We start from the raw sequence: 26,069 nt of genomic DNA on the forward strand, positions 1-26,069 counted from the left end.
ACACTCTGTTTCAAAAAAATTAACTTGAGCTTTGAATTTTGTTACTGCATCCTTGCTTTGTAAAGAATTTTTCCTTCATTTTTTTAAAGTTGAGCAGTCTCTTGAGAAATTATTTCACTTAATGAGTGTTCCTGTTTATAGTAGGCCACTTTCAAGAGACCTCCATACTACAGGAACAACAGGGTAGTATGGAGGTCTTCTGAATATTAATCTGCTAACCTAGGGCTTCCCCAGTGGCTCAGCAAGAAAAGAATCCGCCAACCAATGCAAGAGATGCAGGAGACCCATGTTCTTTCCCTGGGTCGGTAAGATCCCCTGGAGAAGGGCATGGCAGCCCACTCCAGTATTCTTGCCTGGAGCATCCCCATGGAGAGAGGAACCTGGCGGGCTGCAGTCCCATGAGGTCGCAAAGAGTTGGACACAACTGAAGTGACTTAGCGTGCATGCACAGTATCCCAAGATATCCTGCTAAATTAATTCATGAATACCACTTATGCCTCTTTGTATCTTTATTAATGCCAGAAGTTTTGCTCAGCTATTAATAAATAATGAAGTTTTTTATTTGAAACATAAATCATAACAGGAAAACCAGACAATACATACCTGTTGAAACACATAATGTACTTCTTGCCACAAACATTTAAGTACCGTTATGAAGAAAGCTGAGCACCGAAGAATTGATGCTTTTGAACTGTGTTGTTGGAGAAGACTCTTGAGAGTCCCTTGGACTGCAAGGAGATCCAACCAGTCCATTCTAAAGCAGATCAGCCCTGGGATTTCTTTGGAAGGAATGATGCTAAAGCTGAAACTCCAGTACTTTGGCCACCTCATGTAAAGAGTTGACTCATTGGAAAAGACTCTGATGCTGGGAGGGATTGGGGGCAGGAGGAGAAGGGGACGACAGAGGATGAGATGGCTGGATGGCATCACCGACTTGATGGATGTGAGTCTGAGTGAACTCCGGGAGTTGGTGATGGACAGGGAGGCCTGGCGTGCTGTGATTCTTGGGGTCGCAAAGAGTCGGACACGACTGAGCAACTGAACTGAATTGAACTGAACTGATTCATCAGTATTTGTAGGGGATGGTTCCAGTCCTCCCCAGCCCTCCCCTGCAGGTGCCAGAATCCATGGATGCTAAAGTCTCCTATATAAAATGTTGCAGTATTTGCATATAAGCAGTGCACATCTTCCCATGTATTTTAAATCATTTCTAAGTTAACCTATAATACCTAATACAATGTGAATGCTATGTAAATAGTTGCCAGCATGAAGCAAATTAAGTTTTACTTTTTGGAACTTTCTGAAGTTTCCCCCTGCCCCCTCCCCCAGCAAATATTTTTGATACACAATTGGTTGAATCTGTAGATGCAGAATGCATAGATACAGAAAGCTGACTGTAAATCTGATTAAACCTTTAGGTTTATATTATAAAAATTTATTTCACTTGTTTAATTTTACTTTTCTAAATGTGGTTACTGGAAAAATTTAAATTACACATGTGGTTCATATTAACTTTATCTTAGGCAGTACTGATCTAGCCTATCACAGCTTTTCTGTTGCAGTGAAAATGTAAGATAAAGATTTCTGGTCTGAGAAAGATCGCAATGGATTAAGTTTTAAATTTTAAAACATCTTTTGTAAAAACAGAAGAACTAGAATTATGGAAAAAGAAATCCAGTCGTAGCCTCTTAAGCAAAACTAGATGAAGAGAGGGTGTCTTCATAAGCCCCAGAACATGGATGGGTTGAGGCAGCAGGACCCACACAAATCATGTGACTGAGCACCTGTGTGGCAGAAGGAATGAATAGCAAGGGGACCCAGACACAGAAGTCACTAACAGAGCCCCAAAGGAGAAGACATCCCTTTGGATGGGAAACTTGAGCAGAGGGCCTGAGAACAACTGGCAAAACTGCCTCCAGATTGCAGAGGAATGCAAAACAACCACGGGCACACACAAAGAAGCTGCAGGAAGAAGATTACAGAGTACTGGGCTGGACTCGAAGAATCTCAGAAATTTCTAACACAAACCGCTTTTGAGAAAGACGGTCCAATTGTAAAGAAACATTGCTAAAAAATAGAATCCTGTTTGTGCTGGGCAGAAACATGAAGTCTGAAGGGAGGAGAGTTTATATTCAAGTTAGGGATGGAATACATATATAGGTGTCTGATTTCAAAACAGTGGTTCTGGCTACAGAGGCCATGGTTTCAAGTTCACTTTAAGACCAGGGGAGGTAGCCCACTAACCTGAAGCTAGGAAAGCTACCCATGCTCACCTTAAACCCCCACATGGAAGTCTCCTCCCTGACAGGTGCTATATGAAAACCCATTTCATTTCAACATGAGTAACAGAAAAGGATTTTCTGTAAACCCCATATAAATGTACTATATGCAAAAAAGAAATAAATAGAATAATATGACAAGAGACAATGAAAGCATGTTAGATAAGGCTACAAATCAATTGGAAACTGTAAAATATAAACTAAAGGAAATTAATAATGTTAATTCATCTATGAATAGACCAGAATGATTCAGAAACAGGAAAACTCAGAAATAAAGTAATAAAAAGAATACTTGCAGAACTTTGGGGGGAAATAGGGGAAAATTATTTTAGAATGGAGCCTAATTTGGAAGGAACATAAAAAAAAATAGGCAATACAGTAAGTATAGCAAGAGGAAAACAAAAAGAATTTTAAGAGGAAATTGTGGATATAAAAGATAGGGAAAGAGTAATTCATATTAGTATAATTAGAGACCCTGAAGAAGCATGTGAAAGTCACTCAGTTGGGTCCAACTCTTTGTGACCCCGTGGACTATACAGTCCCTGGAATTCTCCAGGCCAGAGCACTGGAGTGAGTAGCTGTTTCCTTCTCCAGGGGATCTTCCCAACCCAGGGATTCTTTACCAACTGTTGCAAGGGAAGCCCTGGAGAAGCATGAGACAAAACATATATGCAAAACTTCTGTCAACAAACCCTCATTTATTGCTGGTAGGAATATAAAGTGGTTCAGCTTCTGTGGCAGTAATCAAGAAGTTTTCATTAAAACCACAATGAAATGCCACTACATTCCTCCCAGAATGGCTAAAATTAAGAAGACTGACAATACCAAATGAAGGCAAGGTTCTGAAACTATCATACGTGGGAGGCATGTCAGTTGCTACAGTCATTTGGAAAACTGGCCTTTTCCGCTGAGGTTTAACACAGTCATACTCTGTAACCCAAAAGTTTCCTTCCTAGGTATATACTCATTAGAACTGTATTCCATATAAATCTGTGTAGGATATTGCTTGTGTCCCTGTCTTCACCTCCTACCTACAAATATCATGTGGCTGAAATATCACTGAGAGAAAATGTTCCAGGGTTATATGGTGTTGATGGCTGTATAATTCTGTGATTATACTAAAAATTACTGAATTGTACACTTTTAAAAAGTGAATTTTATGTGGATTATATCTCAAAATGCTATTAAAAACAAAACCAAAATGTCATTGGGAACATGTAGTGATTTCCTGTCAGATTCAGTCTCAGTTTTGGTTTATCAATCAAAGCCATTCGTTGTATCTAGCCTTGCTTTCCTCTCCAGCCTTGTCCAGTCTTTCGTGTACAGTCCACTCAATAGTCTTAATCTTGCTGATAACGTCTTCATATTCTAATAAGTGCTTTCATATATACGCTTAATGATATGAAAATAGTCAAAGCATGGGTATTATTCCTGTTATATTTACTTAAAAATTTTATTGAAGTATAGTTGATTTATATCAATTTCAGATTATTGCATAGCAATTTGACATTTTTATAGATTATATACTCCATTTAAAGTTAGAATATTGTGTATATTCCTTGTTGTTCTATATTATATCCTGTATCTTATTTATTTATACCTAGTGGATACTATACAGTTTTAAAACCAAGGAAACTTGAGGCAGAATGATATATGTGAAATCACAAGGCTAGTATTAGAATTTGTTTCAACTTAAAGATACTTACTGGGCATCTTCTATATACTAGGCACTAGTTGGTGCAGTTGGGAGACTGAAATAGACCCCTGTCCTCTGGTCTCTATGCTCAGGGAATTTACCTGCTGTCTTCTCATCTCTTGTCTGCTTTATTGCTTCTATTTTGTTCTTGTCCTTTAACTTCAGAGCCCTTCAAAGCTCACTTTTCCTCACTAACCTTCTTTAAACCTTCCTTTACTTTGAATTCCTGAGGACCTGACCAATTCTAAATATATCTGTAACTTGCCACATTTTTTTTTGATTGGTTCAAATGCATATTTATTACCTCAGTTGATAAGAAAGCTTCTCAAGGGCATAAGTAAGTATCACCTATAATTTAGAAAGTATTCTCCACAGTTTTAACTCATTGGGCCAGCATGTTTCTTGGCTTTTGAGATGCTTAGTGGTAAAATTTATGTTAAATAGAAAACTAAGGCCTTGCCTTGGTCTTTCATCTACTTGTAAGCTGGAAAGATCAAACACACACAAGGGATATATCCTGTGTGCTATTGTAAAACAATGTATCAGTTGTGAAAAATGGAAAACTTCAGATTGAATAGCTAAGTGGTTCTGTTGAGTGGTTCTGCTATGCTGTAACAGTTAACTCTAGCTTGCAGTTAACTCTGGTCTTTGGACCCACTGTAGCTCAGTAGTTTGTATGGAAGCACCTAAAATAACTGCTAGATGGTGGTTAGGCTGATTTGAACCACTATTCACTGAAGTGAAGGCGGCACCACTGATTGGGCTCTCCACTGATTGGTGACTGGTTGTTGTTCAGTCACTTAAGTTGTGTCCAGCTCTTTGTGACCCCATGGACTGCAGCGTGCCAGGCTTCCTTGTCCTTCACTTCATAGAGTTTCCTCAGTCTCTGTGCATTGAGTCAGTGATGCTATCCAATCATCTCATCCTCTTCCACCCTTTTCTCCTTTTGCCCTCAGTCTTTCCCAGCATCAGGGTCTTTTCTAGTGAGTCGACTGTTAGCATCAGGTGGTCACAGTATCGGAGCTTCAGCATCTCCTGTAACATACTATTAATGTTAGTAAATGACTATAGCACATGTTATCTCAATAGGATGATGAATCATCCCATACCCGTGTATTTTCATAAACTTTGCAGATAAAAGTGAAACAGTGAAAAGCCTTCTTAAAGTGAGCAAAGTAAAATGGAACTAGCCTATTGTGTTATTAAGAGATACTGTTTATGGTAGGGTTCTCTTTCCACTCAAATATCTTACTTGTACTGTTGATTTTATGTCAGTTTAGGTGGATATCCTATAGCTTGGTCAAATAGTGGTCTTCCAGTGTTCATCTATTCATTGCAAATAGTCTCTCTGTGTCATTCTTGAATAATATAATCAAAAATAAAGAAAACTAAACATAATGTTTTTTATTGTTGCTGTTTAATTTTTTAAAATTTTTAAATTCAGATATAGTTGATTTACAGTGCTGTGTTAATTTCTGCTATTGTTGCTGGTTTTTAAGGCACAGTTGGTGGATCTGAAATCTGAACTGACAGAGACCCAAGCAGAGAAAGTTGTATTGGAGAAAGAAGTACATGATCAACTTTTACAGTTGCACTCTATTCAGCTTCAGCTTCATGCTAAAACTGGCCAAAGTGTTGACTCTGGTACCATTAAGGCAAAATTGGTAAGTAGTTTAGAGGATAACACATACTTATGTGCATTTTAGAGGGTGAAAAGGACAGTCTTTAATGAGGCTTTTTAATTATAAAAATTGGTGTGTGCTCCTGGAAAATTTGGAAAATATAGGCAATGTGAAGATGGTCTTAATCATCCTTGATCTCATTACCTGGAAATGACCAGTGACAACATCAATAACCAATTGGTACTCAGAATAGAATCTTATTCCTCTTTAAAAAGATCCATATAAATAAATTTAAAAGATATTTGTGATTGTAACATGTAAGCAGTTTTTTTTTGCCAGTCTACTGTATCAGATAAGATTTAGTTTAGCTACATATAAAACAGATCCCAAGTAACATGAGAATTGTTCTTAAATAGTCCACGTTATCAGTCTTTTCTCTCAGTTGAAGAAGCCTTGAGACAGGCAGTCCAGAGCTGGTAGAGCAGCTCCACAGATACCAGGGATCCAGCTTCCTTTTGTTCTGCTCTATCATCTTCAGCTCATGGTTTCTGCCTTCAGGATTTCTTCCTACCTGCATTCCGGGATCTTGCATTCCAAAATCTAAGGGGAAAACAGTGCTTCCTAGCTGCGTTCATTTTCTTTAATGACCTTTTCATGAAATCCTCCTCAGCTTTTTGCCAGTTGTTTAGCTGTCTCATTGGCCTTCCCTAGCTGCATATCAGTCCCTTAGTTGGTCACATGACCACCTCCAGTAAAATCTGAGTTCTTTTAATAAGGGAGAAAATGGAGGAAAATGGAGTTGGGTGTCAGCCAGTGGCACATTTTTTCTTTTGCTCTTAATATAAGTGTTTTCCCTGCCACTGAGTGCTTTCTCATGTTTGCATAATGTTCATTTTTATAAGTGTTGCATAATTAACTATTGCCCTCTTAATCAGTGTAGGTTGTTTAAAGAGAATTTTTTTTAAATCTCATTTTGATTTAGCTTCATATGTATTAAGTGTACTATAGGCAACACAGCAGTAAATAAGATATACAGCTTGGGAGAGGGATGAGATAAGATGATGTTGATGATGACAACAATGCAGCTTAAAGTTTTATTCATTTTCAGTTATTTCTGTTTAATTGGTTGATTAGTTTCTAAGACTGATATGTTAGAATTTATTTAAATGAATATTTACATTCTCTTAAAGTACTTTTAAGTTTTGAAATTCTCTAAATATAAATTGTTAGTGTTTTGTTTAACTGAGATGAGTCAGATTCATAACTGCTACTTTGGAATATTTGATATTAACATTCAGAAACAATGTACATTTTCACTAGAATAGAATTCATCTGACATATTAACATTAGTTTGGAAACATGGTGCTTTAGTGGAAAGACATTGAACCAACTGTGTTAATCAGTTTGGATAAAACAAAAAAAAAGTAATCTAATCCTGTACGGTTACCATTGCTTATGGATTTGCAAATATATTTATTTTAATGAACTTGACCCGAGTGATACTCAACATATAGGAATTTTCCTTGTAATGATTGTACCACTAAATATGTTGTTTGATGTTTTTCTAATTATAAAACTTTTTTCTTATATCTTAAGTCTGTCCCCTCTGTGGAGGAGCTGGTAAGTATACCATTTCTGTTTTGCTTTAATATGTTATGCTGAAGTGTTCTTAGTGCTTTTTTTGCATAGTACATGTTGTCACCTTGTACGTATCTGAAAGTGATGTTAATGATGATAATTTTTTAATGTGCCAGTACCTGAAAAATTCAGTCAGTAGCCCATTGCTGTTTTCTCACCTCATGTTATTAAAAGATTTTTCTGTTGTTGGTGATTTATTGCTATTATTTGTAGAACCCGTCACTTTTGACAACTTCTGAGCTTTGTACTTTGCTCATACCACTGCTTCAAAAGAAGACTTGGTTTTCCTTGTGCGGGCCTAGTTCTTTCCTCCTTTTTTATTTGAATTTATTCCCGGAGAAAGAATGTGCATGTTGGTTTCTTATTCATCCACTGCATGTGTTGTAACTTTTCAGCAGTCTTGAGAATAATTGTGTGGCCTTTGAAACAATTGAATTTTGAAACCCTTTATTAAATTTACCTTAGAAAATAACAGTATAGATAAATTCTTAATATTTTTCCCACTACCTAAGCCTAATCAGGTTCTGAGTAGTCATATGACTTTTCTTCATTTGGAAATATAGCATGTAGATATCAAAATACAAAATTAACTTCTTTGTTGGTATCTAATGATGAACAGGTTAACTGAAACAAAATTCTTTCCTTTAAATCTAAAAGTATTCTTAGTCCTGTTTTTGCTTGCATCTGTTCATTTCAGGCTAGAGAGTTTGTCTGATTCACTAGGAGTTTAAATCTTTAAAGCAAAGTAGTGACTTAATATGTTTCTCATATTTCATAAATATTGTATTAATAGCTCATTAAAGTGATTGTAAGTAGATAATCCTCAACATAAAATTTATTTAGCCCATAAACAATTTTTGGTCTTCTAGGAACTCTTTTTTCCTGAAACAAAAGTGTTAAACTCCATAAATGTCATTTAAAAAGACTTTGTTCATGTGGTCCGAACCATGGTTTCTTTTGGAACTGATAACCTGCCCTTTTAGGAAAGAGATTCTGAAATAAATTGAGATTTTAAGAGTTCCAAAGTTGTTGTAAAAGAAGGATTCTAGATTATTAGTTCTTCAAATTAAAAAGAAAAAATCTAGACAATTGTGTTCTGGTTGTTATATTCGTCTTTTTATAGAAGTTGAAAAAGCACGCTAATCTTCCTTCTTATCACATACGTAATGACAAAAGTTTAATCAAGGAAGCGATAAGTATATTCAGCATTTGGTAATTGTCATTCATTTTAGGCTATATATTTTTTTTATTGTTTTTAAGATGGTGGTACTCACTGCCTTGTATTTGAATATATCATATATTGATGTTTAAATATATTGTATATTGATATGCTTTTGTTAAAACAGTAGATCAAAGCAGACATCAAAATTAGTATCAAAATACATTCCATTAATTGTTAAAAGTTTGCTTACATTTGTTTCTCAGTTTATTATTTTTTTTTACATTTGAATATAAAATTTATTATTTTCATTTTCCAAGTGTTTTCTTTTTCTATCAGGGGGAAAAAAAAAAGAAATCTTAAGGACAGTTGTCACTTGCTGCCAAATTGAGGGTAGTCTTTCTCTGGTGGTTTAGTCTCTTAAGTTGCATCTGACTCTTGTAACCCCATGGACTGTAGCCTGCCAGGCTCCTGTCCATGGGATTCTCCAGGCAAGAATACTGGAGTGGGTTGCCATTTCCTTCTCTCAGTTTATTATTTATAGTAAAAGGGAAATAATTACAGTATTCACTACTCGAATATTAGAAACAATATCCTGTGCCATTCACTTAAGAGAAGCATTCTTCCTGGTGCTGAGGTGGAGCTTTATTTAAATCTCCTAAAGGGGACATGGTGTAGTGAACAGTGTCTTCTGCATGTCATCAGTAAATATAACTACATTTTCACAGGATTTATAGATTCTGTAAATTAACGAATCTGTGAAAGTAGTGCTGTAAGTCAGTAAACACTTCCACTCAAATTTGGGATGGTTCTCTTGATCCAAAAATAACATTTAAAAGATCTCTCAGGGCCCACATCCAACTCTCAGAAAGGTTTATTTAGTCCTACTGTGTGTGTGTCTGTGAGTTCAGATTTGAATTTGACTGTCTTTAGGCAGGATTTTTACCTTCTGTTTTCCCCTCCGCTTTCCTTTGTACCTACCTGCCTATTCTGTGCTTGGATCCCAAAGGTATTTACATTTGTAACCCTTGATGTATAGGAGTAGGTACACCGTACTTTATACTTTGAAAGTATATTGAAAATTATTTCTTTCACATGTGAGTTGGTGATAAAAACTTGGTGGCAAAAACCTTAAGGTTATATTCTCTGGCTGACACCTATAAATTCATATATTTGAGTTATCTACTAAGTGAAGCAAAGGATAGCATCCTTTTTTGAGAGATAAAAATGGATATCTATCCAACCTCATAGTAGGCAAGGGAGGCCAGTATTTTGTCTCAGAAAACAGTTCTTCAGTCACTTTAACATTTGGACAAATAGATGATTCATTCCAGATCCCAGAGTTCAGTGATAATCTGCATCATGGATATACTTATCTATAGTTAGTTTTCCCATAAGCTATATTTTTTATTTAAGTACAGTTGATTTACAATGTGCTAATTTCTGCTGTACCACAAAATGACTCAGTTATACACATGTATATATTTACTCTTTTATGTTTTTTTCCATTGTGGTTTATCCCAGGAGGTTAGATAAAGATCCCTGTGCTGCACAGTAGGACCTTGTTGTTTATCCATTCTAAATGTAATAGCTTGCATCTACTAACACCAGACTCCCCATCCGTCCCTCTCATTCTCCCCCTCCCTCTTGGCAACCACAAGTCTGTTCTCTATATTGACATTTTTTAATGTGTAAATATTTTTAATGCAGTTATTACCAGCATTTCTCCATTACCATAAAATGTTTTTAAAAAATTGGAATATCTGTTCTAATTTAAGCATTGTAAGTTTCTTACAATCCTCTAAGATAAATTGGCTTAAAAATGTTTCTCTTTGTAACCGAATTTATAGTTTATAGAATTGCTGCATTAAAGTTAATGAAATGTTTGGGCACAATCACCAGAGTGATTATTTTAGTCTAGTTTTAGAGTCATTTTAGAATGTAGAGAGTAGATTCAACTATCCATCGAAGCCATTACTATTAGTATATGATAACATGTGCTTAGAGAAGGCTACTAATCTTAGTATCCTCAGGATCAGGATGCCTCAAGCTATGTTATCTTACCTAGAAGTGGTTCTAACACCTCTGGTATTAGTTTTGAAAAAACTGGATCCAAATCATTGTGCTCCATTTTATAGAAATAAAGTGGTAATTTTTATCATATGCTTTCATCGTTGGTATCATAGATTGTGTGCTTTTGTGTCTTTTAAGGAGCATGGTCTATTGCTAGAGAGTCTTTAAAGTATTTTCATTGCATTTTTTAAAAATTGCAACAGGAGAGAGAACTCGAAGCAAACAAAAAAGAGAAAATGAAAGAAGCTCAGCTTGAAGCTGAAGTGAAGTTATTGAGAAAAGAGAATGAAGCCCTTCGCAGACATATAGCTGTTCTCCAGGCTGAAGTTTATGGGGCAAGACTGGCTGCCAAGTACTTGGATAAGGAACTGGCAGGAAGGTGTGTGGAAAATGGGTACCATTGTACCCTTGAGCTCTTAGGTAACCAAGTGCATAGTTACAGAGGTGGACTTTACCCCTTTTAGTAAACAATATATTAATCTTTATATAAAAGTGATTTTATGGTTGATTGTAGCTTACTGTTGTTAACTTCATAGCATTACATGTTGCAGATTTAGTTAGCCATACTAAATAGGTGTTTCTGGTTGACATACACACTGCTAGTAAATTACTGTGAAATGCTAACGACTCATAGAGCTATACTTTTCACCATTTCCTGTCTTCACACCATAACAGATGATATTCCCACGTACAGCAGGACTTTCGTAGGAATTCTTTGTGTGACCATTGAAACCCAGTCTCTCTTGTCCCTCAAAAACATATTGGAATGACAGTGATTTTATCATAATATAGAGTTCTGCTTTCATTAACTTTTATGGTAAATTATTCACAAACTCTGGTGATTCACTATTACTAAATAATTTTGTGCTTGTTGGTTTAATGTATTAAGAATTGATGTGGAGCAAATAAAAATAATTTACATTATCTCAGAGTACACATTTCTAATAATTTTACCACATTTAAAAAAGTAATCATTTTGTAAAAAGAAACTGTCATTGGAAAAATGTTTTTTACAGTTAGCCTCATCTGAAGACTAGTATGACTGCAAGGAAGACATGAAACATGTTGACATTAGCCTCCTAAATTGTTTCTAAGATGTATATGAACTAAAGTATGTGATTAAAGAAGGTCATAGTCATTCTTTTTTTAAAACTAGTTTTCCCTTGATGACACCTGTCTTTTTCAGAATTTTTGTGTCTTTATAAATCTGAGAGACATCAGGAAATTCCTATTAGTTTCATTACTAAATTAAATTTATGTGAAAGCTACTTGTGTTCAGTAATTCTTCTGAACACTTTATATATATTTATGTATATGTGTGTATGTATGTATGTGTGTATATATATATACATATATATATAATGAAAAACTAACTAAATTCTTTTCCCAAATGAAGAGTCCAACAAATACAGCTACTTGGACGAGATATGAAGGGACCTGCTCATGATAAGCTTTGGAACCAGTTGGAAGCTGAAATACACTTGCATCGTCACAAAACTGTGATCAGAGCCTGTAGAGGACGCAATGACCTGAAGCGACCGATGCATGCTCCACCAGGCCATGTATGTTTGCTTTGCTACTGTTTCTCACTCAGTCTTGTCCTTTCTTTAATCACAAGTCCGTTGCATTTTTAAGAATTCTAGTAGAATTTGAAACCTTTATTTAAAAGTGAAAGTGGGATTAAACTTATTTTAAAATAGATACATATTTAAGGTTTCAGCTGCCCATATAGCTCCTACACTAATACCCCAAAAATGGTATTTCTGAAGACACTGAACTATTGATAGCAGATGCATGTTGCTTCAGCTCATATTTCAGAATTTTCCTGTATCTCGATTAGGCATGTTTATAGAAGTTCTAAGCTTAGCAGAGTGTATTGATAAATTGGCAAAAATTGGGGGGTAGTTCTTTATAAGGGGACTCTAGCTTTATAACTAGCTTTATATATTGTTTCCAAGCTAACATTTATACCTGTTTGGTTTTGGATTAAGCTGGAATTTGAGATCTGTGTCCAGTTGTCTGTTTCTGTAGCCATCACTGTACAGGAGCTTTTCTTTCTACCTACATAAAAATTTATTAAATTTCACTGCAACAGCAGCCTAATGGTATAAGCCTTAATATAATAAAATCGTATCTAATTCCTGTCCAGTGGATCACATATTTTAGTATCAGGTAAAGCCTGGCCTCGAATAGTAAAATTATTTGTTGCCTTTGAAAAGATAATTTTAAGAAGAATTGATATGTATGTGGCGTTCATGGGAGAGGAGTGGTGATTGCAGTAAGCACTCGTGCCATTGTCTTCTTTGGGGTTCTCTTGGTTCCCATTAACTTCTAGGCAGTGGCCAGATGATAAATGTTATCTTATGCTAAATAAAGGCATTTGAATCTTAACCTGATGGTCAGAGGATTTTAAAATAAAATAGTGGACTTAATAAGATTTAGCATTTGTTTGACAGTTGCTTTGGGTAGTGAGGAGGATATATTGGAAGAGGGCCTAGTTGAAATCAGAGAAATACATGTAGAAAGATAATGAGGAGAAAGGGATCAGAAGAAGAACAGGTTTGAGAGAATTAGAATCAAAAGGAGTTAGTGACTCACTGCTTTTGGTTAAGTAGGTGAGTAAGAAGGAAAGTCTCAGTTTTGGTTTGGGCAATCGAGTGAGATGATGGCATGCATTGATAAACCAAATATAGGGAAAGGAAGGTTTTGGTAGAAAGATGATATCAGTTTTAGACATGTAGTGTTTGAGGTGCCAGTGGACAGCCAGTTTATATCCAATTATATATATGACTCTAGAATTCTAGAGAGAACTCTTGAGTTGAAGATTACTAGGTAAATCATCTTTTGAAGCCATGGGATTGATTAAGTCACCCAGGAAAAGTATAGAGAAAGTAAAAAGATGGAAGGAAACCACTAAGGATTCAGGGAAGGAAATGAATCACCAAAGACAGAAGCCTGAGATAGAGCTGTCAGATATGGGCCTTCTAGGAAAGTAGTGTAATGGTTCAGTTCAGTTCAGTCGCTCAGTCGTGTCCGACTCTGCAACCCTATGAACCGCAGCACGCCAGGCCTCCCTGTCCGTCACCAACTCCCCAAGTCCACCCAAACCCATGTAATGTAATGTATACCAACGTGTAATGGACACCAAAGAAAAGAGGTTTCAGGGAGGGGACTGTGAACAGTATCAACTTCTGCAGGGTTCAAAAGGGCAGTGACTAAAGAGTATTCATTGGAAGCAGCCACATTGGTTACCAGTGACTGCAGAGAAGACAGCTTTGGTGGAGCAGGTGGAGCAGAACCCTAATTACGGGTTGGAGTACTTACTGAATATGGGAGGCAAGGAAGTAACTACAGTGAGGATTAACTTTGTGTAAAGGTTCAGGAAAGATGGAGGGTGGATAGAAGGTAGCCACGATTGTGGATAGTTTAAGGGTTTTTATGTGTTTTGTGGTTGTACGTGGTTTGTGTTTTATAGCTTGGTTAGGCTTGGCATTTTTTCATTTTAGGGAAGGAGCTTGTAGAGAGAGGTAAAAAGTAAAGGTCCCAGAGAAAGAATTATTGGTGGAGCAAGGTCCTTTAGTTAAGAGGTAGATTCCAGAGTTCAAAGAAATGAAAAAGAGTTAATGACCAATTGACATTTTGTTTTTTCAGTTCTATAAATCAGTTGAAATGGGTATAGATCTTAAAGCAATTTTCCAGTGAAGCTAAAATTGCCTCCTTTTATTTCTTAAAGATATTATTTATCAGTTCATGGCAGTAGTTTCTTTTGTAATGTCACGTATAAATATTAAAGAAATTAACAAGAGGGTGAGAAAATCATGTACATTCACTATATTAATAGAACCACTATTTTTGCTTTCCCGTGTTATCTGTTTTTCTTTTTCCATGTTATCTGTTGATTACTTTCTTAACATTATACTGTGTATCCATTACAGGAAAACAAACATTTTTAAAAGCAAGTTACTCTATATGGTATATAGTTTAAGTACTACTAATTTTTCTTCTTCTTTTTTTTCTCCAACAAGGATCAAGACTCTTTAAAGAAAAGCCAAGGTGTTGGTCCAATTAGAAAAGTTCTCCTCCTTAAGGAAGATCATGAAGGCCTTGGCATTTCAATTACAGTAAGAAGTAGTGCTTCCAGTCTCCTTTTCTCTACACTTCTCTAGTATAATCACACTCCTTTGTTGAACATCATGGGGAGATAAAGTATTCTGAATATATTTTCTAAATAACTAAATTTATCCCCATGGGTAATAGCACTTTTGTGTAAACACTTTTTTTTTGGTATGGAAATCTTCCTAATAACTGTTAAGTATTACTTTAAAGTATTTTTTCAGTAATCATTGTTTATCATTTTCATTATGACTCATATTGTAGTTCTGCACCACATCCTGTGATGCCTGTAAGAGCCTTTGGGATTGGATAGGACTCTTTTCTTCTGTGTTAAATGACCCCAGATTGTATTGTTCTTTTCTCTAGAGTATTTGCTGTCTTTCTCTTGTCTCATTTCTTGGCTGTCAGATTTCACTGGCTCTTGGGTCCAAGTATTCCTCTTTTTAAATGTTGATTCCTTTACAGTTGTCTTAGACAGCCTTCTTGAGAGCAATCTATTTTGAAATACATATAACTAGAGCATTTTTGAAAATCCCATGGACAGAAGAGCCTGGTAGGCTGCAGTCCATGGAGTCGCTAAGAGTCAGACAGGACTGAGCGACTTCACTTCACTTTTCACTTTCATGCATTGGAGAAGGAAATGGCAACCCACTCCAGTGTTCTTGCCTGGAGAATCCCAGGGACGGGGGAGCCTGGTGGGCTGCTGTCTCAGGGGTCGCACAGACTTGGACCTGAACTATTTGGAACAGTGCTTTGTTCCAAATCAATAAATAAGCTGGCTTTTTATACTTAGTCACTGCAGAAGTTTATGTACTTTCTGGTATTGTTTACTGTAGAAATGTTTCTTATAATAAAAAGTTTATCTAATAGATCTTTATTGAATATACCTACCTTTTTGAGTATACTTCCCTCAAACAGCATAAGTTTAGTAAGAGAAATAAGACACACACATAATTATGATTACAGCTAGAAAGTGAAAGGTACCAAATGCTGTATTTCATTAATTTTGCATTGCATATTTTTTCACATTTTAACATCTATGAAATTCAGATTCATCTTACAGTTATTTTTGTGGAACATAAAATAATGGTTTTTTTCTTACGGTTCATTGGGGCTTAGGTTTGATAAAATCTGATAATACTATGGACTACTAATACATAAAATATTTATGTTTAAAAGAGAGTTAAGCCAATTGTTCTTTCGGTTTTTCAGGGTTCTTTTTTTTTTAAATTCTGTAAAGCATTTTAAAAAGCACATATATATTATTAATCATTTTACTTAGAGGTAACTCTTTGATATTCATGATAGTTTGATTTACCATTACCTAAGTAGCAAATAGGATATCACTCAGCATTTATAGAGACAGTATAGGTGCTTATTGAAATGTTTTTAGAAAAATATTTTATCAGAATAGTGTGTGACTATACAAAGGTAAACTAGTTTGCTGCTTTTTTTTTTTTTTGACTAGGGTGGAAAGGAACATGGTGTTCCAATCCTCATTTCTGAGATCCACCCAGGGCAACCTGCTGATAGATGTGGAGGGCTGCACGTTGGAGATGCTATTCTGGCTGTTAATGGAGTTAACCTCCGGGACACAAAGCATAAAGAAGCTGTAACCATTCTTTCCCAGCAGGTAAGTTCCCTTTATATAATTAAAATTGGATCTCTCCATTGTTCCTTTTTGAGTCTATTGAATAGATGATAACTTCCCAAGGAGTTTTCTCAGGTAGTAAAGTGTTTATCTATAGATACTAGTTTCCTTTGACTTGACCCTTTTTTAGAAGACATTCAGCCAGATTTACTGAAAAAGATTTTGTTTGCTCTTCTTCACAGCTATATAGCTTTGAGCAAGTTACTTAAGTCCTTAGTGTTGCAGTGTCCTCATCTGAGAGCTGGAAGGATTAAGTATGTTAATACATATAAAGTGTTCAGAACAGGACTTGGTTCTTGAAAAGCAAAACATCATTAATGACTAAAACACTATATAGATATGAAGTATTATAGAAAAAACAGTGCTGGAAGTAGATTGATTTTACAGTTGTAAATGTTAGAAGTCAAGCATTGTTAGAAATCTTTTAACCAGCCCTCTTATTTAAAATGAGTGAAATAAAGTTCTTAGAAATTGATTTGCTCAAGATTGCAGAACAAATAGATTAAAGAATTGAGATTCATATACAGGAGTCATATTTGTTATCCAGAAAAATTAAGATATAAAAAATGTTTTGTTTTTTCTTTCAAGAATAGGTATGAGGGAATTAGAGAGGTGTTGGTTAGTACATTGAGATGTTCATTGGATCATCAGTATAGTATGCCAGAGCAGACTTTAATTTCAGAATTGAAAGTGAATTTCTAGCTCAATTCTACTTAATGCATAAATAACTACAGTATCACTAAATGAATGTGTGTGTGTTGCATGTTCAGTCGTGTCTGACTCTTTGCGACCCAGTAGACCCACCAGACTCCTCTGACCATGGAATTTTCCAGGCAAGAATACTGGAGTGGGTTGCCAGTTCCTATGCCAGGGGATCTTCCCGACCCAGGGATCGAACCCACGTCTCTTGCATCTCCTTCATTGGCAGGGGGATTCATTACTACTGTGCCACCTGGGAAATAATTGTATTCAGTATTAAAGGGAGGACTTGTTGGTGATAATGCAGTCTATTTCATTGTTTTAGACTGCTGATTTTTAGAAAGCTCTTCCTCATATTAAACCTAAAATCTGTTTCTTCATGAAAGCTACCACAGACCTGATTCTGTCATCTAAAGAACTTTACTGAAGACCACTACAATGTGGGAGACCCAGATTCAGTCCTTGGGTTGGAAAGATCCCCTGGAGAAGGAAATGGCTACCCACCCCAGGATTCTTGCCTGGAGAATTCCATGGATAGTACAGTCCATGGGGTCGTATAGAGTTGGACATGACTGAGTGACTAACACTCTGCTTTTATCAACTCTCCAAGTGTTTTTTTTTAAAGCATTATCTGATGAGGGAGATTTAAGAATGCAGCACTAGTTTCTTTAAGTTGGTGTTTTCTCAGTCCAACTTGGCTGTCATCCTGTAGTGTAAGAGTGGGATGAATGGCTGCTGAGGCAAAGGGGACATAAACAGGCAGTTCATGAGACACAAAATTTTATGGAAATGCTGAACACATGTTAAAGTTCTGAAGGATAACCTTAAACTGCTGGGAAAGAGGAGCACCAAAGAGACTTAGTGGGTAGCAATTAAAAAAAAAAAAGGCATGCTTTCTTTTGAGCAAAGGCAGGCCATAATTTTCAGAGAATTGCAAACACTGGTCTTGTGTGTAGTGATTGTAGTTTCTTATTAAGTGACAATTATAGCTTGGAATTTTTTTAACATAAAATCTATAACTTTTTACTTGAACATTAAGTTGTTATTAAAGAATAAAATATAAATATTACACATTTAGTCTAGTATAGGAGAGAAAGAGGAAGGACTTCGGAGTCAATTTCTGTTTTTCTATTTTACTTGTTCATCTTATTGAGAGTTATCAGCCCTCTCCAGGACTCACTCAGGTTTCTCATTCATGTACAGGGGACTACAATAGAGTTGTTCTGAGAATTGAAGGATATAATTTTGAACAATACACACAGTAATTGGTATTATTACTCAACAGAATACCTTGACCAACAACTATGTCTGGCTCTCAGTGACAGTTAAGGAAATGCTCAAGACCTATTGAGTAAGAAACAAGAAATCATTGTGTAGAGGTTTCTTGAATTAGTCAAAGAAAAGTTTGTGTGGTGCCCTTAGGTGCGACTTTAATATCTGACTATTAGATAGATTTTCTGAATTGCTACTATGTAAAGTATAAAATGACAAAATGACTTTTAAACTGAACACTTTGTTCTGAAATTCTGTAAACTGAATAATCATCCTTTTTTGTTTTAGGTCTTTTGGGGAAAATATTTTGATCAGGAGAAAGATCTGTAGTACTGAAAGGAAATTATGTGTACCTCTTGAGAGTCTAAAATTTCACTATTTGTTGTCTTGAAAGGAGCTACATCTGAGGCCCAACTGTTGATTCTCACCCCAGAGAATTTGGAAATCTTTTAAAGTTACAGTAACTTGGTTTTCTCATTTTCTTTCCCCCATTTTAGAGAGGAGAGATTGAATTTGAAGTAGTTTACGTGGCTCCTGAAGTGGATTCTGACGATGAAAATGTAGAGTATGAAGATGAGAGTGGACATCGTTACCGTTTGTACCTTGATGAATTAGAGGGAAGTAGTAATCCTGGTGCTAGTTGTAAAGATACAAGTGGGGAAATCAAAATGTTACAAGGTAAAAATCACCGTGAACGTTATAATTAATGTATTTACTCTCAATAAACTTAAATAATATAAAAGACTTAGATGTTCTTTGTAACACTATTTTAATGATGGGGAAACCAGCATTAACAGAGTGGATAGCTTTCCCTTGCTAAATTATAGCTTTATTATACACCAGTAATTATGCCAATATTTTATTTACATGTCAGTTCTTCTAGATTCACCTTGGACAAATATATGAGCAGTTACTAAACTATAGCTAATCCTTGAAATATAAATAAAATTCAAGTTTTCTAGACAGAAACAAAGGCCAACATGCCTTTTAGAGTAGATACATCTTAACATCTTGCTGTTTTAATGCACATTCTTCTCTCATAATGCAATGATTTTACAGGCTGAATTTGAATAAGTAATTAGACTGTTATCTCGTGATTGTTATTGGAATCAGGATATGTAATCTTGAGGATGTTGGGTTTAGTTCCTTTACTATCATCTATACATATTTTAAAGAACAATTCTAGCACTTTTATATGGAGGCCTGGTGCTTAAATTGTGATCCATAGATCTGTAGGGGACCCTGAGACCTTTCAGGGAGTTCTGAGATCCAAACTTTTCATACTAATAAATACTAAGGCATTGTTTGTCCTGTGTTGATACTTACACTGATGGTACAGAACCAGTGGTGGTAAAACCGTTGGTGCCTTAGTATGAGTCAAGGCAAGTAGCACTGCTTTACTAGTGATCACTGTGTTCTTCCTTGTCATCTGCTCAGAATAAAAAAGAAGCAAATGCCAGTTTCTTAAGAATATCCTCTGTAAAATAGTAAAAGGTATTCATTTTATTAAATGTTGAGTATATGACTTTTTAATTATTCTGTGTGATGAAATGGGAAGTATGCATAGCATTGAGTTAGGAAAAGTACGTAAGTGATTAATTTGCTAGCTGAATGAGCCATTCTTTTCATGGATGACAATTTTTACTTGAAAGAATGACAAATTATGGTTGTTCAGACTATTTGGTAGCTGTTTTCTTTAAAATGAACAAGGTGAATCCATCACTTCAAGAACAACTGACAGTATTTATTGCCAGTGGTAAAATGTGAACTTTCAAGTGGAAATCAGAATTTTGTAAAACACATATCAACCACCATGAGCTTGACAGTTAAAGAGCTTTTTAATAAGATTGGTGGTGATATTAATGAGTATGATTTTTTTGATACAGTAAAATGAAATGTGTCAGCTTTTGCAATTGTTGCATAACTCAGGGATCTAATACTTTTGAAATGACCAGCGTGTGATATTACTGAATCCTGCTTGGGTGAAAGAGCCATTCAAAAGTGCAAGATAGACAAATGATTTTAATGCATCCGAGTGTGAAAGTTCTTTGATATAGTTTTAGATTCTATATTGTAAATTTTGGTATAATATCAAAGAAGAATATTGACAGTTATTTGAAAAGGCTAAGTTACTCTCCCCTCTTCAGAGTTATACATCTACGAGAAGTGAACTTTCTTCACGTGCTTCTAACTGATTGAGTGAAAGCAGATATGAGAATCTAGCAGTCTTATGTAAAGCCAGACATTAAAGATACTTGCAAAATTGTGACATTCCTCTGACTAAGTTTTTAGAAATTAGAATTATTTTCACTAAACAGATACTTATGTTAACATTTATGGAGTTTATTACCATTTTTAACAAAGTATTTTTAGATTTCTCAATTTTAATCACTAATGTGATAAACGGCAGTACATCACTTACTATTAAAAACCTACATGAAAAAAAACTCTTTGCAGTTCTCAGTTCTTAAGAGCATAAAGGCATCCTGAAATCAAAAAGTTTGAGAACTTGTGGCACAGAGTGTTATAGTAGACTGATGAACTGTTGTCCTTTCGATGAGCCTATGTGTTGTAAAGTATCTGTACAAAGACAGCAGTCGCATTTGGTCTCCCTGTGCTTCTTGAACAAAACCATTGTGTCAGTATGCCAAAACCTTGTACTATTGAGCTGCTTTTCTTTTGATTTTGTTTTCTTTTACCTTTTCTTCTGGTTTTTTTTTTTTTTTTTTGGTCAGGATTAGAAGGCTTATCCCTTCCTTTTTGCAGCTGAGCCTTTTTTAAAGGGTTTCCCTGTCACCTATATAAATTGCAAACCATTTAAAATGTGACCCAAATAACCAAACATGTATACTCTTAGGATACGTTACTATTAACTGATCACAAATCACAAGAAATGTATCCATTGGTTATCTTTTTAGCATGTATCCATGTTTCATAGCTCACTAAGCAGATTTCATAGTCAACTTTCATTTATTTGCTAGCCTGTTATCTGTTTTGTAGATTAACCAAATTAGTTTTAAATTTTATCTGGACATTGTCTTACCAACAGGTTAGATTTAGTAAATAAACTAGTATGTGCCTCAGTGAGCTGAAGTTAAATAATTTGAAAACAAAATGTGAAAGAAAAATGTACAGTTCCATAGGTATTTGTGTTAAGTAGAACTGATTGAATCCTGCAGTTGTGTGTATCAATTCTGAATTTCATGAATAATTTGGTAGGAAATTTTATATAATTTTTAGATAAGTCCAATAGATAATATTAAAAACATTTGTACAGTGTTTGATATCTGCTATAAGGAAGCATTCCTTTGTCAGAAATTGTTGTCTTGATTAATCTAGGGCCCCATTATTTGCTTCATATTACTATTATTAGTAACAGTGGACTTTCCTTTGTTATTGCTCAACAAAAGTGTAATTTTTTCTAATTAGGAAGTTTCTGCTTATTTTCTCTTTCAGGATTTAATAAGAAGGCAGTTACTGATGGACACGAAAATGGAGACCTAGGAGCTTCAAGTGAAACTCCTCTAGAAGACAATGCTTCTAAACTAGATGATCTACACAGTCTGTATCATAAAAAGTCTTATTAAATTGACTGTATCTTCAGACAAGATTGTTAATCAGACTATTCTGAATTTGGGGCACTAGGGAAGATGGTGACAAAGACTATACAAGATTTAAGGAGGCTGTTTATTGCCTAAATGAAAGGCGGGTACCTCAGGGCTTCATGTGAACAATTCTAAATGCATAAAACTCCCTGTTTTCTGTAGTATACCATAATTAGCTATTGCATGAAAAGCAATTTTGATTTTCTTCAAATTTATAAAGTACCAAAGCATGTGTTTCCCAAAAGGATAGTATTAGGCTCTGAAGTACCAAATGAAGCACTGCTGTTTTATTTGATTCCTTTTCCATTTAGTAGAAGGACAGTGCTAACTGGAATTTTTTTTTTTTTTTTTTAAGGAATAGCCTTTAAATAGAATAAATGAATTCATATCTTCCAGAATGTTAAGTATGATGTTTCAAAGGACAGAACTTGACTCAGTGAATTGCAGAAATGTAGGCTTGACTTAAATTTGTTTTTTAACTGAATGGTTTTAGTGTTTTTTTGTAATTTAATGTGCTTCCTGATGTCTAAATCAGTTCTTAATGATCATTTATTATAATGAGTTTGCTTTTCAATGTTATTCACGCAGTACAGAATAGTTTTCTTTAAGCAATCCTGTATCAATCAATGCTGCACTAGAAATAGTTTCAGTTATTGTACTTTTCAGGTTTTTTAAAAGAAATGCAGATGAGTGTGAAATATCTGTTCTCAATTATGTTGATTTGTGTGCACGGTATTGGAGCATTATGTTATTAATGTTTAGTCACAAATGCTTTTTTTCTGGAATCCACGAAAGGCAGTTTTATACATTTTGAGTTGTTCATAATGTTTGTATTGCGATAGTCCTAGCACTTAAAGGTATGTTTTTTTTCTGGCGGTTAAAGCTCAAATTTATTACTATGTCAATGAGATACATTTAATTCAAACAGCAGTTTTCTCTCAAAGTATTGATAACTAACTGGTTTGCCAATAATCTATAAATCTGAGGCACTGGTGGTGGGCAGGATAAAGTGAACACGTTTTGATATGATAACTTTTTGGTTGGCTTTTCAGTGTTAAGTTTGACTAAAGTGCTTTTCATATGCAAACTAGATTTGCTACTTCTCTTATCCCAGGAATAAGCTTGGAGTGCCTGCTCTCTTCTGTGCTGTTCCGCAGGCCACTGGACCCTGCAGGGAAAAGTGAGAAACGTTGCATTTGAAGAGATGATAGTTTTGCCAATATCATTGTTTTAAAGAATATACATTTGAAGGAATATAAATTGGGAGAAGGCTTTTAGAGTATTATCAGTATCTCATTTCTAATACTCAGATGTTATGTGATACAAAACACATTCTCTTGTCTTTCCTAGATGCACTATATATTTGTTCATAGGTAAATCTACAAAATGTATATACTTTATTTGGTGGTTTTGCTATTTATAAATTTTATGTTTCCCCTGTTACTCATTTATGGTTTGTTTTGGTAGTTTTGTTCATCTGTATATCACCACGTTAATTTGTAATAGGAAATGCACTTCGTAGTATATGTGGTTACTGATATTAAAATACCTTTTAGCATAATATTGCCTCTGAGCAAAAACTAGTATTTAACTGTACAACTGAATGAGGAAGCCACATGTTATTGTTTGCTCCTGACAGGCTAGGACTCTTAAAAGAAAAATGTTTCCTCCTCATGCATTCCCCCTACTCTAGCACATGCCCCCATGCATGATATGAGATCTATAAACTGGATTTTAACCAGTGTATTCATTCAGTCAAAAAAAATTTCCATTGTCACATATCTGAAAGCTTTTTTGTTGTGACTTGAAACTATGTTATTCTTATCTTTTTAAAAGACTGTCTAGGATGGGATGGCCTTGGCAGTCTTTTATCTACTAAGACTGAATCCTTAGGAAATATTAACCAAAGCCTTTTGATTTTCAAGAGCTAATATGTCTATAAAGAGTTTTTTTAAGAGCCTTGAGTTGGCATTTCTATGAGGACGCTGTGTAATGTAAAGGGTTGTATGAGATGGTTATGATAGAAACTCCCTTCTTGGGCTGATAAGCAAAATGAAAAATGTTCCAGTTAGTTTAAAATTACAGAGGTCAGTTCCCATTTCATTCCTGCTTCACCTTGGTTTGCAGCCTATGTGAGAGCACTGTTGCTCAGGGATTACTGTGAGATTCCCATCTGGTGTTTAGAAAGTACTTGGTTAAAAGTTCCTTTTAGAATATATGGTCTTTGGGAGATGAACTGAGAATTACAGACTCTTTCCAAAGGTCTAAATGAGAAACAGTTTTTATGTTTTCACATTTGTAGGAAAGAAACTTATTTCTAGGACAAAACCAGATAAGGAGAGAACTGTTGCAAAGCCATTACAGTTAAAAAAAAAAAAAAAAAAGTATACAGATGCACACACAAACAGAAAGCTGAGAAAAAAATTAAGAGTATGAGGGTTGTATGTATGTGTGTATATATTTACATTTAACTTCTACAGTTCTAAGTGTCTGTGACTTTGATGGCAAACAGCATTTGGGTTATGAGACTTTAAAACAGATTGAAAAGACATGAAAATTTTGAGATCCTTGGTAATATAAACAAATGGTTTTGGCTGACTTAACAGTTGTCAGAAGTTAGCTCAGCGTTTCTTTGGTGCTGGTTCTACCCTCCCCTCCTCCCCACTGTAGACTTTGTTTTCATGTTTAGAAACAAAATATATTGATTCATGTGTAAGTTGCATATTTCTGATGTGCTTATTATGTAATGTGCTATCCCAGCTACCCAGTTTTCCATGTAGGGTTGGCCTCAAATCTATAGGATTTTTGACAAATGTACCATATGTAGTTGCATTGAGTTTTAGTATTTTTTTATTAGCCTGTAAATAAAGATGGCATCTCTCCTATATTAAAATGGTATTAATCTCATTTAAAAATAAACATTTTACAAGTCTTTCATGTTAAGGCTTTTCTTTATTTCCAGTAGCTTCTGTCATTTGTATCAGTGAGTCGTGAAGTCCATGGTTGAGACTTCCATGCTCCCAGTGCAGGGGACTCAGTTAGATCCGTGGCCTGGGATATAGGGTCCCTCGTGCCATACAGTGCAGCAAAAAGAAAAAGAAAATTGATAGCCAATGTTGTCCTTGAGGATAACATTGATAAAAATTAGACAATGAGGGATTTCCCTCACGGTCCAGTTGTTAAGACTCCACACACTTACCATGCAGGGTATAAGGGTTCAATCCCTGCTCGGGGACCTAAGATCCCACATGCCATTCAGTGTGACCCAAAAAATAAAATAATAATAATAATAAAATTGTTTCTTATTAGATTCTGTGTAAGAGGCTGTTCATCTATTTTATCATCTAAGCATATATAATTTAGAAGTTCTTAAATTGTGTCTAATAATTTTTAGACATATCTATAAACTTTGTTCAGTTTGCTCCTCACAAGGTTTATATGTGGTCATTTATAGTCAACCTAAAAATTAGGTGTAAAATATGTAGGAATGCTATTTCTTTGTCAAGGGTATTTGAGGTCAGTCAGGAGGAAAAACTCAAAAATGGTATTTTATTCTTAAGTATTAATTAATGTAAAGCATATTTCAGAAATTTACTTGCATGATGAACATTTGGGGCTTCCCTGGTGGCTCAAACAGTAAAGAATCTGCCTGCAGTGTAGGAGACACAGCTTCGATTCCTGTGTTGGAAATATCCCCTAGAGAAGGGAATGGCTACCCACTCCAGTATTCTTGCCTGGAGAATTCCATGGACAGAGGAGCCTGGAGGGCTATAGTCCATGGTGTCTCAAAGAGTCGGACATGACTGAACAACTAACACTTTTACTTTATGAACATATAAACATACTTATTTATTTTTTTGTCATTGAGTAACTTTGATTCAGTCCTAATACTGTATGCTATGTGTCAGCTCCCAGTTCACCAGTTTGGAAAAGTCTTTTCCCCAAAATTCATCTACATAGGATATTGTTCAGTTCATGAAATAAAAAAGATTATTTGTGTTTTCATTATTAATTAGTGTTCTAGATTAGGGGATTTTATAATTAACTTTTTTTTTTTTAGCTGAGAAATATTAACTTTTTTTTTTTTTAGCTGAGAAGTATTAATGCAAATTATTATGTGCTGTTGGTGCTAAATATTTGTCTGATAAATCTTTTTCAGGTGTATTTTGAGAGCTACAGACATGGTTGTAGCAGCCAGGTGAATGCACCTCTCATCTCTTTAGCGGGAGGGAACATAAGGGACCAAAGGCCCTGCAGCCGCT

At 35.2% G+C, this 26,069-nt stretch overlaps 1 protein-coding gene across 2 annotated transcripts in view; it reads left to right on the plus strand.

Annotated features, from left to right (window-relative positions):
• Nucleotides 1–24,739, plus strand: part of GOPC (golgi associated PDZ and coiled-coil motif containing) — a 39,931-nt gene extending 15,192 nt beyond the window's left edge. The window contains exons 2-9 of one of the 2 annotated variants that reach the window (XM_086317152.1): nt 5,475–5,639; nt 7,194–7,217; nt 10,671–10,846; nt 11,864–12,029; nt 14,493–14,588; nt 16,049–16,213; nt 18,700–18,880; nt 21,659–24,739. In XM_086317152.1, the coding sequence (XP_086173278.1) occupies nt 5,475–5,639; nt 7,194–7,217; nt 10,671–10,846; nt 11,864–12,029; nt 14,493–14,588; nt 16,049–16,213; nt 18,700–18,880; nt 21,659–21,789 (1,104 nt within the window). In that variant the 3' untranslated portion in view covers nt 21,790–24,739. The remainder of the gene's footprint in view (nt 1–5,474; nt 5,640–7,193; nt 7,218–10,670; nt 10,847–11,863; nt 12,030–14,492; nt 14,589–16,048; nt 16,214–18,699; nt 18,881–21,658) is intronic. The other variant, XM_086317153.1, reaches the window with a different exon arrangement.
• The last annotated feature ends 1,330 nt before the right edge of the window (nt 24,740–26,069 follow it).

The sequence above is a fragment of the Bos grunniens genome, chromosome 9 (assembly GCF_055505025.1).
Source record: "Bos grunniens cultivar Pamir isolate PY7600 chromosome 9, Bosgru_T2T1.0, whole genome shotgun sequence".
Classification (NCBI taxonomy): Eukaryota; Metazoa; Chordata; class Mammalia; order Artiodactyla; family Bovidae; genus Bos; species Bos grunniens.